Consider the following 16,623-nt stretch of genomic DNA (forward strand, 5'->3'; position numbering starts at 1 on the left):
CTGTCCTTATGCAGGTGGGTAATCAAAAATCAACATCCATTTCACACCTAACATTCCATTTCATTCTCTCATCCCTCAGCTTTCGGAAAACAATGTACGTATTAACTGTAATAGTTATCACTAAACTAAGTTACACCTTAACTAGAGGTCAATTATCAAGTTACTCCAGAATTTCAGATATTCAAAGATAAAACCCCAAAAGAAAGAAAGGAGTAAAAGTTAAAATGAGAAACCAAACAGGCATTTCCTAACACTTATGTCCCCTCACAGAAGAGTCCCTCCCTCAAGGTCCTTTAGCCCCTTTTCTCCTGACTGTTACTTGACTAACAAGAAACCTGGCGCTCTAGTTTCCAAGACAATTATCATTCCCACTCCTCCCTTACATCTGGCTCTGCTTTTCTTTAACACTTATCCCCTGCTGACCTACACTGTCATTTACTCATTTATTACGCTTATTGTTTCATGCCTCTCTGACCACTGCCTTCCCACCCCAGAAAGGAAGCGCCAGCAGAGCGAGGGGTCTTCACCTGACTTACTCGTTTGCTAACTGTACCGACTGCCTCTTTGAACAGGACCTCACACATACTATGCGCTCAATAAATATTTTAACAAATACATTAAGAAACTACAAATTAGAAAGGGAAGGAATGCTAAAACGAGACAAGAGGCCACAGCAAAAATTGACAGCAAAAAAGAGAAAGGAAAAAAGATTGAAGCAGAGTAACTTTACAGAAAAAAGCAGCAGTCGGAGGGCATGTGGCATACAGAAATACAGGACAGGGCATTATCACAGAGGAGTCCTGCTCAGCACTAGGTTTGAGAAAGCAGAAAGAGCACATTAGGAAAAGGCTATCATTTTACCTGATTTGAGAACATAAATTCTTAGCAATAAAGATGTTTCAATGATCTGGAAAATTTGCTCATGTTCATTAACTGACATCAGTTTTTCTATATGAATTATTTAGGCCCACTGTAACTTTTTCATACAGTAATACAAGGTCCAGTGTAAAAAGCACTGAATTTATAAACATTACTCTGCCGCTAATCACCCATGTTATCTTGGACAAATTAATTCTCTAAATAAAAGAAATGAATCGATACAATCACTATGGTCCTCTTGTCGCTAAGGCTCTACGATGCTATGATTTTCTGATCTGAGACAAGTTTTTGGAAATTACTGACCAAAATAAACTTTAAGGAAAAAATGTTCCCAGTGCTGGCTTTCACTCAACCTCTTTGCATCTCCCCGCAAATTAACATTATGATGGGAATCAAGAGTACCTCTGCTCTCATTTATTTAAGTAAATGACTCAAAAGTTTTGGTAACACACCTGAAGACAGACTATAATTCAAAAGTGCCCCAACTTAGGAGTTGCTCATGGAAGTGGCTTTTTTGATTGAATTGCACAAATAATTGCCTAATCACTCTATTTTATTCAAGTAAGTTAGCCCTGGCCTTAAAAATATATAAAAAGTATTTTGAAATGTTCAGAGCTTGCCTTCATTCAAATTCTGTTAATTACACATATATGACAGATATTTATAAACTAGTACATGCCTGTACATGAGTGTCTGGCCTGTTTGCGTAACTGAAGGAAAATGTCAGTCTGATGCACTGAATAATTTTCTAAACTAAGCTATTATTTTCATATACACCGAGTAAGACTATTAAGAGGGAAAAATGAAGCTGAAAGCTTCTGTAAGTTCAGATCCAGAAAATATTTAAATCTTTAACAAGCAAAGAACCATTTGCTAATTATCACATTCAATTACTTCTAATAAATGGCAACAGAAAAGCATTTATCCCTATTAGGCTTGAAGACAGAACTCACACATCCCACACGGGGGAGGGCCAAGCCAAGAGAAGAGACCAGGCCTGCTCTGGACCTAGGGCGCCGCCTGGTGGCCGCAGTGAGACAGAACCCAGGGTTCTATGACCTTGTATTCACTTCTCCACAAGGTCAGAAGGGACCACCGTGACTTTCCCCCTTTCCGTGACCACATTTACTGTCTAATCATAGATGCTGGGATATAAAGTAGCCTTCCCCAAAGTAAGTGTCCATCAGAAGTGGAGGTCTTCCTAACATACAAGTCTCTCATAAGAAGGTCTCTGAACTATTGTAATTTTCACAGCAACAATGCTTTCTGTGAAAGCAGAGTAGCCTGAAACCTACAATCATTGTTTAAGTTCTACATTTCTATAAAATCACCTAATAGAATAAGAAAAAAGAGTGCTCACTGATAAAATGGCATAACTTCAGGGACTTGTTTTTAGATAATCCAACAAACAAGTTGCAAGGGGAAACGAGGCTCCGTGTTGCCGACACTGAAGCTGAGTGATGGGCACGCGCGCTCACCGCGCCATCCTTACCCTGCGAATGCTTGAAATTGTCAAGCTTAAAGTTTTTTAAAAAGTAAAAATATATCATTCAGATTTGCTTATTAATCCTAGGGCTGTCTTTCAAATATGTGAACTCCTTTAAAAAAAATAGGCTTTTAATCTAAAACTGCTCTAAAAACAAAGTTTATTAGCCTTTTTTTGGTTTTTTTTAAAGTCCTTTAAATATTCCTTTAAAAAAATAAACGGTAAATAACATTGTGAACATTAAACAAGTAGAGAAAAACTGTCCTGATGATGTTCGATGGGGAATCTGTGGCCTGGGAGAGCAGTTCCACTAGCTCCATCCATGGCTCCAAACTGTACTGTGTTTTAACCTGAACAGAAGCAGAAACGATGGGCCCCGTAGTTGCTGCCAGAAGAGCGGCCCTAGCAGGTGAGACGCTCTTCATCTCCCGTGATTGTGTTCTCTTGTTCCTAACTTGTGAATGTGTGACACAGCACAAGGCAAGATGAAAACATGGAACAGGTGACTATGAGCCTGAGAGCCTTACTCTGCTTAATTAGGAGTGGCATGCTAACAAAAGGAAATCCTTTTGTCGTACAGATGTTTAACACGCTTATTAAAAGCAGGCAGGTGTCCACTGCAGATAACAGACCCACGGAACAAACAGTCCAAAAAGGGTTCTGGTCAACACTGTGAAGGAGAATAAGGCCAGAGGAGTCACACTCCAACCCAATCCAAGAGCTGCCCAACCCCTGACCCCAGCCCCGAGGGTCGCAGGCAACCAAGAGGGGTACATACCAATGCCCATTAATAGGAGACTGCTTGAATAAATTACAGTGTGTCCACTCAATACGTGACTAAACAAAACACAAAAAATGAGGAGGCTCTCTATGATATATGAGAGTAATTCCTAGGATATGATTTCAGGGGAAAAGGGTACCAAAGAGAATACACAATGTTTCTCTTGGTTTAAGACAGGACTAAAAGTAAGATTATGCGTATGTATTTACTTATTTTTGCAAAAGCAAACAAAAGCCACAGAAGGAAAAACCAAACAATGATCAAAATGGCTTTGAACAGAGGGCAAGGATGAGGGTGGAGGAGCTATGGGAAGGAGACTACTGAGTGTCTTTCTTTTTATATAGTTTTGACTTTTCAACCACATAAATGTATTACCTATTAATAAACTAAAATTAAATTAAAAAGCAAACCCCAAAATTGAAAACAAACTGAAATAAATGAATGTAAGTCAATTTGGTAACATAACCATATAAGAAAAAAAAATTATTCCACGTGACTTCTGAACACAGTACTCTGATGGAACATCTGAGTGGGGTATATTCTAGGGACAAAAAAGAATAATAAATGTCACTCGTCAGTCATCATTAGTATTGTTATTGATATTGTAATGACACTAACATTGAGTCTATTATATGTATATCATAACATAAAGCAAATTCATAAATACGCTAATGTGACCAAGAAACACAAAAAAAGAAACAAATATATCAGAAAAGTTAAGACAGCCCCACTAGGTTAAATTTGAATTGAAAATATCAACATATAGAGTGCAGGCTCTTAACACCAAGGTTGCCGGTTCGATTCCCACATCATGGGCCAAGGAGCTGCGCCCTCCACAATTAGATTGAAACAACTACTTGACTTGGAGCTGATGGGTCCTGGAAAACCACATTGTTCCCCAATAAAATGTATTAAAAAAAAAACATATGTTGCCAGCCAAAGTATAGTTCACTCTTTATGCATCCAATACAGCCAGCCCTTCAATGGTTTCAGGACTTGTTCAGAATAAGTCTGGCTGACACAGGGCCTTGGAGGATAAATTCTTAGCAAACCATGTCATTCATTTAAAATAATCTATCTGTATTTCCTTATTGTGGGACTGCAGCCATTCTGTTCCCTCAAGCTCCAGGCTCCAGGAGACACCTCGAATCAGACACTTAGGCTAAGCCCACTAGCCATCATCACTATTTATTATCTTTCTCAGAGACTGTCAAATTTTTTCCAGTTTCCCTGGACAGATCAAAACAAATGATGAGTCGTGGTTTCTATGCATCACTGCAAGTATCCGGCATGCTCTCCAAAGTCTCTCCTTATGCCCGTGTGTCCTTGAGAATGAGCCTGTTCCCTAACCTAACCTGCTCTTCAATGGAGGGTGGAAATTAGCCAGCTCTGCAGACAGATGTGAGTGACTGGATGACCCATTTATATCCCTACCTCCTAATACTCATGCCCTTGAGTGTGAGCAGAGCCTGTGATTTGCTTCTAACCAACAGAATATGGCAAAGGTGATGAAATGTCACTTCTGGGACCACGTTACTGAGGACTGTACTGTCTTTCTTGCCCAAAGACTTTCCCTCTTGTTGGCTTCAATGCTATGAACTGCCCTATGGTGAGGCCCACGTGACAAGGAGCCGAGGGCAGCCTTAAATCAACAGCCAACAAGTCCTGAAGCCCTTGATCCTACCACCCTCAACAAACGGAATTCTGCCAACAACCACATGAGTGTGGTGGCAGATGCTTCTCCAGTCAAGCCCTGAGATGAGACCACAGCCTCAGCTGATGCCTGAAAGCTGAGATCCTGAAGCAGAGGACCTAGCTAAACAGTGCCTTGTTCTTAACTTTAATTCACCTCCATAAGCTCTTCTCACCATGTTGGTAGTCTTGCTTGTTTATTTACCTCACATAAAATGACTACTAATTTTTAGAAACGCCTAGGACAGTTCTACAACTGCCAACAGCAGCCAATAGCATGTATGTTTAGTGGTCATTTTGATACTCGTGTCTCAGCATGCATCAACATGTCCTAACATGTCCCAGTCATGCTTGTGCATTCTCTGCCTCCATATGCCAGATGAGAAGGCCAAACATTTTATTCATAGTTACTTTCAGACGTAACAGGGAACCCAAAATAGGTACATCCACAGACACCAAAAGCAATCTAGTGGTTGCCAGGGCTAGGGGAAGAGAAGAATGAGGAGCGACTGCTTAATGAGTACAAGGCTTCCTTTTGGGGTGATGAAAATGTCTTAGAACTAAATAGAGGTAATGCTAGTACAACAGTGTGAATTATTAAATGCTACTGTATTGTATACTTTAAAGTGGTTAATGGTTATTTTATGTTATGTGAATTTTACCACAATAAAAGAGATTTTTTTAATGTAAAGAAAAGAAAATATCAACATAAACTCATGCTACCCAACCAGTCTTGCCAATACCAAGCTGGGAAATGCACTAGGTGAGACTGGGGTACCGGCTCTTAAGACTAAAAGGAGCCCACCAGAAGGACAGAGGAATATCCTGAAGGATTTTGCACGCCAAATTTGGGACAATTTGATCATCAAAAAGAATAATGGCTGTGATTATAAAGTACTGAACAACAACAACAAAAATCCATGAGTTTCACAGTGATACTAAAAAACGGGGTGGGGGCAGGGATGCTATTTGCCACCAACTCCTTACTTTAAAATTTGTAATTAAAGGGAAAGAATTCAGCATTTACCTTGCCTTCTTAGAAGAAACTGTGGTTCATCCTTAGCTGTTTCGGAAAATCTCCCCCTGCCTTTTTTTTAAACAAAGAAGGGCTATTAATAAATGTATTTTAAAAAAAGAAAAAGAAAAAATAAAGCTAAACAAATCACTATTCCACAACCACGAGTGAAATGACAGATCTAAAGACCATCAGTGGATACTAAACCATAAGATGACAGGCTGCTGAGGAAAGAGACAGTCATCTGTGCTGAAGGACCTGTCCACAGATTACCTGCTAATCACAAATGGAAAGTCGTATGAATCAGCCTTACCCGGAAGAGCTCTGGAGGTCACCAGCTAAACACAATGTTCAAACAGCATCCTCAATACTGGGACAACCCATGAATATCTATCTTCTGACATGATACGATATACACAAAATCACTGATGAAGCATATTTCCCCAAATTATTTAACTTAAATCTAATAAAGACTTAAACTTAATTATCAGTCTACGAGAAATATGGGCAACAAAGGAGACAAGGAGGAAAGGCTCAGACAAATACGGAATGTGAGACCCTCTATAAGACAAGTGGTCTGGACATTCAGAAGCCAATGTCATGTGCTACTATAGTATTATCATAATGAGCCTAACTAGCATCCTGATTTAGGCACGAAAACACGTACCATTCTCCCCTAAAAGGAGCTAGATATCCTTAGAGAAAAGGCTGATTTCAAATCTGGGAGAAAAATATGACATGAGTCTGGAATACCTAGTGCCAGATAAAAAGAATAAGACTAATGGGGTCATATCAAAAGAACATAGAAACTTGCTTGAGGGGAATCCCACTGGCCAAATTTGGGACAATGTAAGCATTAAAAAGAAATGATAGCAATGGATTACAATGAAAAAAATGTTTAATCCATGAGCCCATCAACAGTGATACCAAAAGGAAAAAAAAGATGAGTGGGAGGGTAGTGAATGGAGAGATAAAGCAGAAGATAAGCAATTCGAGATAACAAATGTAGAAGAGAATAATACGACTAGATAAATCACCATTTTGTAGTCCCTTCCACCTTTCCACAACTGATTCAGGCAAGGAACATCAAATGATGCTAAAACGATTAGATGAGATAGTTCGCTGGGGGGAAAAAGACTATTCAAACTATCTCAAAAATATCATTCCACAGGTTTTTAAATAACGGTATAACATACCTTTACAATGGAAAAGTGTAATTACAAAGGTGACAATGTCACTTAATAAAGAGATGTGATGGCTACCATCCAACCAAGTGAGCAGACCTAGCATCTCAAATAATGGACAAGCTGACATTACATGCTGCCTGTCATGATACAGCAGAACAAAAAAAACTGGCACAACACCTCGAGAAAACTGTTTGGCAATGTCCAAAAGCTGGGCATCTGCATACTGTATGCCACAGCAATTCTGTCGTAGGTGTATACCCACCATAAATGTGCTCATGTTAACCAAAAGACACATGCAAAGATGTATGCATGCAGCACTACTCACAGTAGCCTCAAATTCCCATCAACAGTAGAAATGGAGAAACTATGGTACGTTCCTTAAGTAGACCACTATACGAGACTGAACAATCCAAGCAACATGAAATGATGATGATGAACTGTACTAACATAATGCTGAGTGAAGGAACCACAAGCAAGGGACACATATATACTTGTACTTAAAGTATAACAGGCTAAACTTCCATAGTCTTACAAGTCAAGAGAGTGCTAGTAGCAACTGGAAAAGGAGGAGAGGGGTTTCTCAGAGACGAGTAGTAGTCAATTTTCTGATCTGAGAGCTGTTTACAAGAGTGAGCTCAATTCATGAAAACTCATCTATCTGAACACTTATGTGTGTTTCTGTATGAAACACTATACTTAATAAAAGTTTTTTTTTAAGTACACATCACCTACACCTAAAAACATTTAAGCTGAATCTAATCACTAGGAAACACTCAAATTCTGAATATAGGACAGTCTAAAGACAATTGGCCTCTTAAAAGATGTTGGTCGTAAGAAAGAAAAAAAATCAAAAGATTAAAGAAAGTTAACAAGCCATCTAAAAACAGCATAAACGTAATAGTTCATGCAATGCATAAATTAAATTTTGACTGGATCAATTTTTTTTAAGCTTTAAAAGGTATTTTTGGTATAACTAATAGAGTTTGTTAATATTTTAGGAGTGATAACTATTGTGGTTAGGTAGGAGAATACTTTTTCTTAGGAGAAGCATGGTTATTATTTACCATGAAGTGTTATACAAAACTGACTAACAAATGGTCCCGGGAAAAAAAAAAGAAAAAAAAGATAAAGCAAATCTGAGAAAGTTAACGACTGATGAGCCTTAGTTAACATTTTGTAGGTATTCACTGTATTCTTTCAACTTTTCTGTTCATAAATTTCCAAAGTTTCAAAGTACAAAGTTGAGAAAAAGAAGTTAATATCACAAAAATTAAAAATGGAAGCTGTTCTAGAATAAAAAAATACATAAAATATAACTAAATATAACACATGAACCTGAACTGGAAACTAATTTTTTTAAAAATGAGAAGATGTAAATAAGGACCAGATATTAGATGATATTTAAAATCATTAATTTTCTTATGTGTGAGAATGATACTGGATTTTGAAGCAGCACATCTTACTTTTCAAAGATGTATGCTAAAGAATTTAGGAGTAAAACGTCATAATGTGTAATGGAAAATAAAATGATTCACACGCAAAAATGATAAAGCCAACATGGAAACAGTAACCACTGTTAAATCTAGGTGATGGGTATACAAGTGATCAGCGTACTGTTCTTTCCGTTTTACTTTATGTTTCAAGTCTATAATAAAATTTGGAAAACAATTTAGTTAATGTCTCGAAAGTGTGATGAAACTACAGTCTGTTTTTCAAAGTGTAAAAGAGCTGAGATCAATTTTAATTATTCTAAGGAACCAATGACACTAATAAATATTATTAGATAATGATATGTTCTATAATATCACATCAATAAAATTTCAGCTAAAATCCCATGTTTATATCATATGGGATTACTGGTATTTTCAAAAATTGAAATGAACTGAATTGAAGATTCTTCAATGCTAGTTTTATATTGTATTATACAAAAGGTAGGTCACAAATACTCTCGTTTTATTTTATTTATATTGTATTATTTTCTGAAAATTTGTTATCTACCTGCATGATTGAAAACAGTAATGGAAAGAAACACACTGGAGTAATTTATGAAGTCCTAAACAATCTCACTATCTTCAATTATGTGCTACTTTTCCAAAGATGTTAGTAAAAAGAACTGACTTGCTATTTTGGATATCATAGCAATCTATATTTATCTTTTCAGCAAATCTCTCAAAAAACAACCTACTTTTCGGGGGCTTTTAAATGATTATTTTATGGTTACCATGAGAGTCAAAATGGATTTTATGCACTCATATGGTTGCTTCAAGTCGCCAAGTTAGTAAGTATACTGACTGTTATTTAAATGTTTTACAAGAGCAAAAAATGTATTTTCTTGAACATAATTATATTAGTTTTGCCTGTTATAGTAACAAAGCCACACCACAGTGAGCGGCTGCACGGAGCCCCTACAGCATGTCAGGAGAACACTTACATCTTTCAGAGGAGGATTTCTCTGGCTTTCCTTTCTGCCTCTGAGTCCACAGCACTGGCCATTTATTTACTCATGTAGAAAACTACGGACTAGTCCCAGGCGACACCCCTTTTTACTCTATGACAAGATAGGTTCCTTCAATAGAAGATGCCACACTGCAAGCTGGGAAATAAAGCAGTGCATCCAAACCGGTTTCTCTCGACAGCCAGCCCCACACAGCGTTTACTCTCTACCTGTAAGCAGTGGTTTGCCAAGCAGAGGAAGCATTTCTAGGATGAAAACATAGCAGGTGAAAGACCTCATCTGGACCAGTGACCACCTTCTTACACAGAAATCTATCGCCAGGGCAGCTCACAGGCTTTAAATGCCCTATTACTGAGCCCCAGATTTAATTACCCCCTGAGAGGATCAGAGGTACTGCTCCTGACCAGTGCCCTGCTCATCAAGTTCTATCGCATCTCATCTGGTTTCTGCCTCACATCTCATCACTCAACCTCCCAAACAACCCTGCCACCAAAGTGGCATTCAGTACCAGGCAGGATTTTGGAATGTCCAACGTTATCGTGAAACCCACTCCACTCTTTTTAAAACGTACAGTTGAGATAAGGACCCTCCTCCACCTGAGCTGTTGGGTGAGGCGTGTGATCCTGTGGACGAATACGTGTATACGTACATGCATAAAAACCATATACAGGGAGAAACATCTCTCTCACACACACACCCCCCACAGATAACACATATGTGTTACTTACATTTTCAAAAAGAACAGAAGGAAACAAAATGTTACCAAAAACAAGAGGGAAATCTGTCCTACATTAAAAGGTGTTTAAGAGCACGTCAGCCAAATATGATGTGTATAGACCTTACATGGATCCTGATTCAAACAAGCCAACAGTAAAAATACATTTTTAAGACAATTAAAGAAAATGGAACATGTACCATTTGATTGGGTATTAGATGTATAATTACTGTTAAGTTTGCTGAGAGTCGTTATCATATTAGTTATATATATTTTTAAGTTTTTAATTTTTAATTTAGAGATTTCCCTTTTCTTAAAGTGTTTACTTATTATCTTAAAGTGTTTACTTATTATGTGTTTAAAGAAATGACGTCATTTGTCTTACAGAATTGCCCAGGTGTCAGTTTAATATATTCCTTTAGCCCTTATATAGTTTGTGAACTGATTATATCTAGCTTATAGATTCAGGTTCAATTTCTTAAGCAAGAATGTTCCACAGGTGACACCTTGTACTTCTAACATAGAGTCCTGTTGTTGAGAAAGCTCTTTTCCCTTTTGGCCTGCCAAACACTCACTCAACTTTTTGGACTTGGCTCAGAGGTCATCTCCTTCAGAAAACCTCCCTCCCCTCCAGTCCCACACTCAGCTGGCTTTCTGCAATGCACTGGCCTTGCTCACCTGTCTGTCTCCCAATTACACTGTGAGCACCTTTAGCAATGAACTGAGGCTGCAGCAATGGCCTCCACAGACGCCTGATGCCTAAGGGGGAAGTCCTGGAAAAGTGATCTTTACTTCACCCAGTAAATATACCAGGTCATGTCAGTGTGTTTTGGCCCAACTATCCGTACCTGGTAAGCAAGCAGGCACAGAGCCAGAACCTCCAGGGTAGCAGGAAGAAGAGCCCTGAGAATAGCTAAGGGGGCCTCTGGCCCTGGCAGAATCCTGTCACTGTTAAGGCGTCACCCACAGCTGCATGTCTCAACGGGGCACTTGGGGAAGCGCTTCTCCAAGCATGTAAATCGCCTGGAGACCAAGTTCAAAATGCAGGTTCAGGTTCAGGAGGTCTGAGGTGGGGCCTGCGAGTCAGCATTCGGATGCTTCTGGTCTGTACACCTCTCTTTAACTAGCAAGGTTAGGGAGACTGGAAATCAGCCCTCTCTTAGGAAATACGCAGCACTACCTCCTGCCTTATTCATCACCTCTTTTAAGCTACCACATTCTTAAAAAAAAAAGAAACGTAAAAAATCAAAACTTTGCTCTGAGCAACAGCGGTTCGAGTCCAGCCCGAGCTGAGCAGCTGCTGAGCTGCCAACAGGTAGCAGAATGGCTCAGCTAAAAAAAAATTTTTTTAAAATAAAAATAAATCAAAACTTTAATTTGTCTGCATCTGTGGGTATCTTTCTTCTAACGCATCCCTGTCCCACTGTGACAACTATGCAACCTCATTGTTCTAAACATCTCCAGCCTAAAAACAATAGTCCCTCGATAAATGCTTGTCAAATGATGTTCTGTATAATCTCAATATATTTAATTCCTTCTCTCTCGCTTCTTAAAATATGTTTGTCTGTCTGTCTCTCCCATTTGATGATCAATCCCTTGAAGAGAGACTCCTCCCCATGTGCTCGCACGAAGGCTGACCCGTGAGGAGCACTCAGTGCCATCTGCTGACTCAGCCCAGTGACTTCACACATCAACACACAACGTTCAGGCTTCTGGGAAGATCCCCGAACAAGAACACAGCCTTGTTTCTGTGGATTTAAAAGGCTCACATGTATGACTCATTCTCACATATACTCAGTAATATACACTGAAAGCAGAGAGCAATATACACTCCACTTAACGTATAAAAAAATGGCATTAAGAAAGCTCTACTTTGCTTCTTGACAGACAACCTCATCAACATAGGAAAAAACGATGAACGAAAGGTACCTCAGTCTTCCCACATTCATCAGGCGGATCCTGGTGTATGGCCATTTGATACTTGACATATAAAGAAAATGACTGGCTGAAGGACGACTTGAACTCTGGGTCCTCAAAGGAGACAGGTACTAACCTCACCTTCAGAGCAAGGGAAATACAAGCAAATGCTATTGAAACACCTCTACCTGATGATCTGCTTCTGAAGGTGAGGCTAGAGGAAGATCTTCGCAAATCCACTTCCAAAGCTCAGCACTGGAATTTTTCGTGAAATGACTAAACCCTGAACGGGCACACTGGCACAGAGCCTGAGGCACTAACTTTATAGTAATACTTACGAAAATCGTGACCCACAAGGGCCAAGACAATTTCTTTTTCTTTTACCTTGGCTTCTCTCTCCCCACCTATTATGGGTTTCTGCAGACCCAGTCAGTATTGTTGCTAATGGTGATGTCCACTGCTTTTGTCGCCACCACCGTCAAAGTGTTTTAAGTTTTTTCCCCTTCCAGATGTTCCCTGGGTGGTTTGACTTATAAAGTTATAGCAAATGAGGACTTCTGTTAAAGCATCCTACTGCCTACTCTCTCTAGTTCCACCCAGCTGTGTATGCGCGGTACAGCAACAGAGTAAGTTGGCTGTTATGAAGCCTTTCTACATGACTTTAAAATGCGGATTAAACGTATTTAACCACATTGTGCAAAGTATGTCTAACAAAAAAAATATTTTTTTTTGCTTTTTTCTCATAAAATGTTTTTACTTAGAGCTCTATTTATCACTTTTAGATAAATGCATCTAAACATAGTGACTTCAAATAAAGGTGATTCACTTTATGTGTTACTTTCCCACTTTGAAATGATATAGGATGGGTACTTAACATGGCGCTAGGTAAAATCTGCACTTTCAGAATGTCCATTCCTCCACTGACCTATCTCTTTGCTATAGGCTGCAAATTAAATATAAACCAAATGTACCACAAATAAACCAAGAATCCATACAGTGATAGCAAGTGGAAGGGAAAGTTCCGTTTGCACAGGAAAATTACACTTGGCCTGCTGACCTGGCTTACAGTTGGCTTATCAGGTGGGTGCTTGTGAATAACCATCTGGTAACGTTTATAGACCTGGTACGACTCCAGCATTGTGGCTTTGAACTGAGAACTTGGTGGAGATGATCTCACCACCCTCACCTTCAGAAGGAGTTAAAAAACAATGTCCATTAATTCATTTATTTATCCCACAGAATATGCATTAACAGTAACTCCCACCAAAAAAAGAACCAGAAGTTTCAATACAACGCTAAAGCATTAACATGTAATACTTTAAGGCTAAAATCAACCAGTTAATAAATAAAGTTATTTCTCCAACTTACAGGCTCATTATGAAGGCAGAGGATCCTGCCTAAATTCTAAGCCTAGTTAGATTCAATGACAGAATTATATGAGCCTGCCTCTATTGTAAAATGACAGAACACTTCTGGCACTCAAGATACAAACACAAATTACATACTCTTTAATCTTAGTTGTGTGCAACTCACCTTCAATAAATCAGTCAGAAAGGCTAAAAATGTGAATCTATGTTTTGGACCCTCTTTCATGCATTATTGCTAATGCTAAACCTACAACTTTTTTTTTAAGTGTAAAAGAAAACAAAGTGTTCCTAATTCATAGCATGGTTAAGAATGAAGACTCTAAAGTCAGATTTCCTTCACTCACATCTTAATGTCGCCATCTTGGTCAAGTATATAAATTAACCCTCTCTGCCTCAGTTTACTCATATGTGAAATGAGGATGAGTTAAAAACAGTAACTGCACACAACGGCTAACATTTATTTTAAAATTAATTATTTACTAACCAATTAAAATGTGTTAACAAAACAATAATAAAACAGAAAATCAAATGGAATAAACACACAAAATTGGAAACTCTGTGTGTGTTTGCCTTGAGAAGTAATTCTTCTGTGAAGAAAGAGTGACACCCAGTGGACAACAAACCTCTATCCATCCTGGGTATCATTACATTAAAAAAGTAAAAGCTGCCCACCTAGAATTGTTACATTAGGTGTGCCTGGTGCCCTGAATACATTACTATTTATGATCAAAAGATAAAAGGACTCCTCACAAAATATTGTAAGTAGCGTGTTAATTCTCTTTACAATTTTGGAAGGAGAAAGTAAGTACCAAAATCAGAGTAGCCAAGGAATTATAATAGTCAAAGTTGTTAAAACTTATGTCTGATAATATACGTTGTCCTAAGGTTTAGACTATGTCAAAGTTAATTTTTAATATCAAGTCTTTAGTGATAAGTGATGTTCTTAGGTTATATCAAGCTGTAAATTCAAAGGCTGACCAATTACTAATCAGGTATGAGAATATGATAAAATCACTAGGGCTAATGTTTTAGAAAAAAATTTTTAAATATGAACTGAAAACTAAAAAAAATCTAAGCTTAATCTGGAATGTAAATCAATTTGGGAAAAATCCTAGGACCACTTTAAAAGCATCCTATTATGCCTAATTGGTTTGGGGAAATTAATGAGAGAAGTTTATAGGAGGACAATTTAGTGCTGTTTAGTTAATTCCTAACTGCTGGCTTGCATATGTAATATTGTCTGTTGCTTTGATCAAGATCAGAATATTAGAAAAGATAAAACTGTGACCTATCTTTTCACTATCTAAACAAAAAGCGTCAAAAATGAAATTTAAATAGTTTTTTTTTTTTCCATTTTAACCACTAAATTTCAATCAAGGGATACAAAAAGCCACAGTACCTTACACACTATACCAGCTAAAGCTGGAATTGTTTTGGTAACTTTAGTCAAACTGCCTATTTTTTTAATCTTAAAAAAAGTTTCTCTCAAGTAGCAGCTGATAGTAAATAAACACAAATGCTATTCCAATCCAGCTCATTTTAACTTCCCATTATTTAAACAGCAACACATCAACGGATTAGTATAACCACAACTGAAAATATACACAGTACTCAACAAAAAACAAACAAAAATATATATATATTTTCTAAAGTACCTCTAATTTGTGTGATGTGTTCTCTGGTAAAGATTCAAAAATTAAATCCTCAAGTGATTTGGGCTGGTTGGACTTAGCAGCCTTTGGTGGGGACAGAGGCTCACGATGAGCCTGGAGGCCCTCAAATTCCCCAGCTGGGTTCTGCTGCATGAGCTTCAGCCTCTTCCTTTCTTTCCGGATTTCCTTCGCCTTTCGACATGGAGGCTTACTCAAATCTGCCCCTTTGCCTAAAAAGACATGCAAAACATTAGGCCAGTCACATTTGGCTCGAGAAGTGTTTCTTTCAAAAGTCTCAAAGATTCTACAGGATAAGTCCAAAGAATTGCAACTGTTAGGGTAGCTTTGGGGTAGAAGTTTCAGAGGCTCCTGGTGTGGAGCTCTAAGTTGACCTTAAAATTCTACCACAGAAGCAGGAAATGCCAAAGAAAGTAAGTAGGCACAGAACTTTTCAGGCAGCTCTTATTGTTGAAAATCTCCTGAGAAAAAAATATTCACCCACTTCTCTGCCTTTGTAAGTAGAAACCAACAACAACAAAAGGTAAAAATAGTATAGCCCTGAATTTAAACTGCAAATATCAATATGGCCTCATGGTCCGTTAAGTCTGGTCACTGAAAAGGCAGAGAAACTCACGTGAGCCAGGAGCAAGAACAGCCTCTAGTCTAGCTTGTGATCTCCAAATACCATTTCCCACTAAAAGCAACCAGGACTCCTTGGAGAAATGGCTGTACAAGCTGATCCAGGAGCTTCCTGTCATACCAGGTAGCAAGGGAGCGAGCAAGGTGACGCCGACTGCGTCCGAAGCTGTCAGAAGCCAACTTAGAAAAGCTCCCAGGGAGCAAAGAACTATAGCACAGCAAATGTGTATAGATCCATGAGTTCATAATGATACCCCCTCAAACAAATTGGTCTCTGTTAGAAGATGTTATTTTGAAGAATGAAAAATAAAATACAAGAATTTATCCTGCCTTTGCTACGAGTTCTTATGGGAAAAAAGTAGATGAGGGGACAGTTCTCTTTATAGAAGTATTACAGCCAGTAAATGAAGAATGACAGAATTAGAATATCTAATGGATCAATGAATTTAAGAGAATCCATGGCTGTTAACATTAACATTCCAGGCATTATGTGCCTCCTGAAAGAACACCCCACCACTCAAGAAGTAACCTCACCCATCCTCAAGCAAAAAAAATTGAACCCAAATTTGATTAAGATTTATCCCCCTCCAAAAAGCAAAAAACAACTTAATCCAGAAATCTGATCAAGACTCTAGATCGACTATCAATTTATAGCCAGTTAAATGGCACAGCAGATGTTACTGGGCAAATGTGGAGAGTAGGACCAACAGCCCAGATCAAACCACCCAGTTTCTTAAACAAACTGCAAATAAAAAAGTGGGAGATGATGCAAACAAATGTTTAAAAATTGCAAATTTAAACAATGGATATTCAGCAACATTAAGAAATTTTATTTAGG

General features: G+C 38.3%; 1 protein-coding gene across 7 annotated transcripts in view; it reads right to left on the bottom strand.

Annotated features, from left to right (window-relative positions):
- ATE1 (arginyltransferase 1) overlaps positions 1 to 16,623 on the bottom strand; it is a 204,543-nt gene that overhangs the window by 171,829 nt on the left and 16,091 nt on the right. For 4 of the 7 annotated variants that reach the window (XR_002124030.1, XM_019642926.1, XM_019642924.1 and 1 more), the window contains exons 6-7: positions 15,150 to 15,376; positions 12,140 to 12,268 (exon numbers count right to left, since the gene is read on the bottom strand). Coding sequence is in view for 6 of the 7 variants with exons in the window: in XM_019642926.1 (XP_019498471.1) it covers positions 12,140 to 12,268; positions 15,150 to 15,376 (356 nt within the window). In the remaining variant the exon portion in view is untranslated. Of the gene's footprint in view, positions 1 to 12,139; positions 12,269 to 13,184; positions 13,314 to 15,149; positions 15,377 to 16,623 lie in introns of all 7 variants that reach the window. The other 3 variants (XM_019642925.1, XM_019642929.1, XM_019642927.1) reach the window with 2 other exon arrangements.

This window comes from Hipposideros armiger, unplaced genomic scaffold (assembly GCF_001890085.2).
Source record: "Hipposideros armiger isolate ML-2016 unplaced genomic scaffold, ASM189008v1 scaffold_74, whole genome shotgun sequence".
Lineage (NCBI taxonomy): Eukaryota > Metazoa > Chordata > Mammalia > Chiroptera > Hipposideridae > Hipposideros > Hipposideros armiger.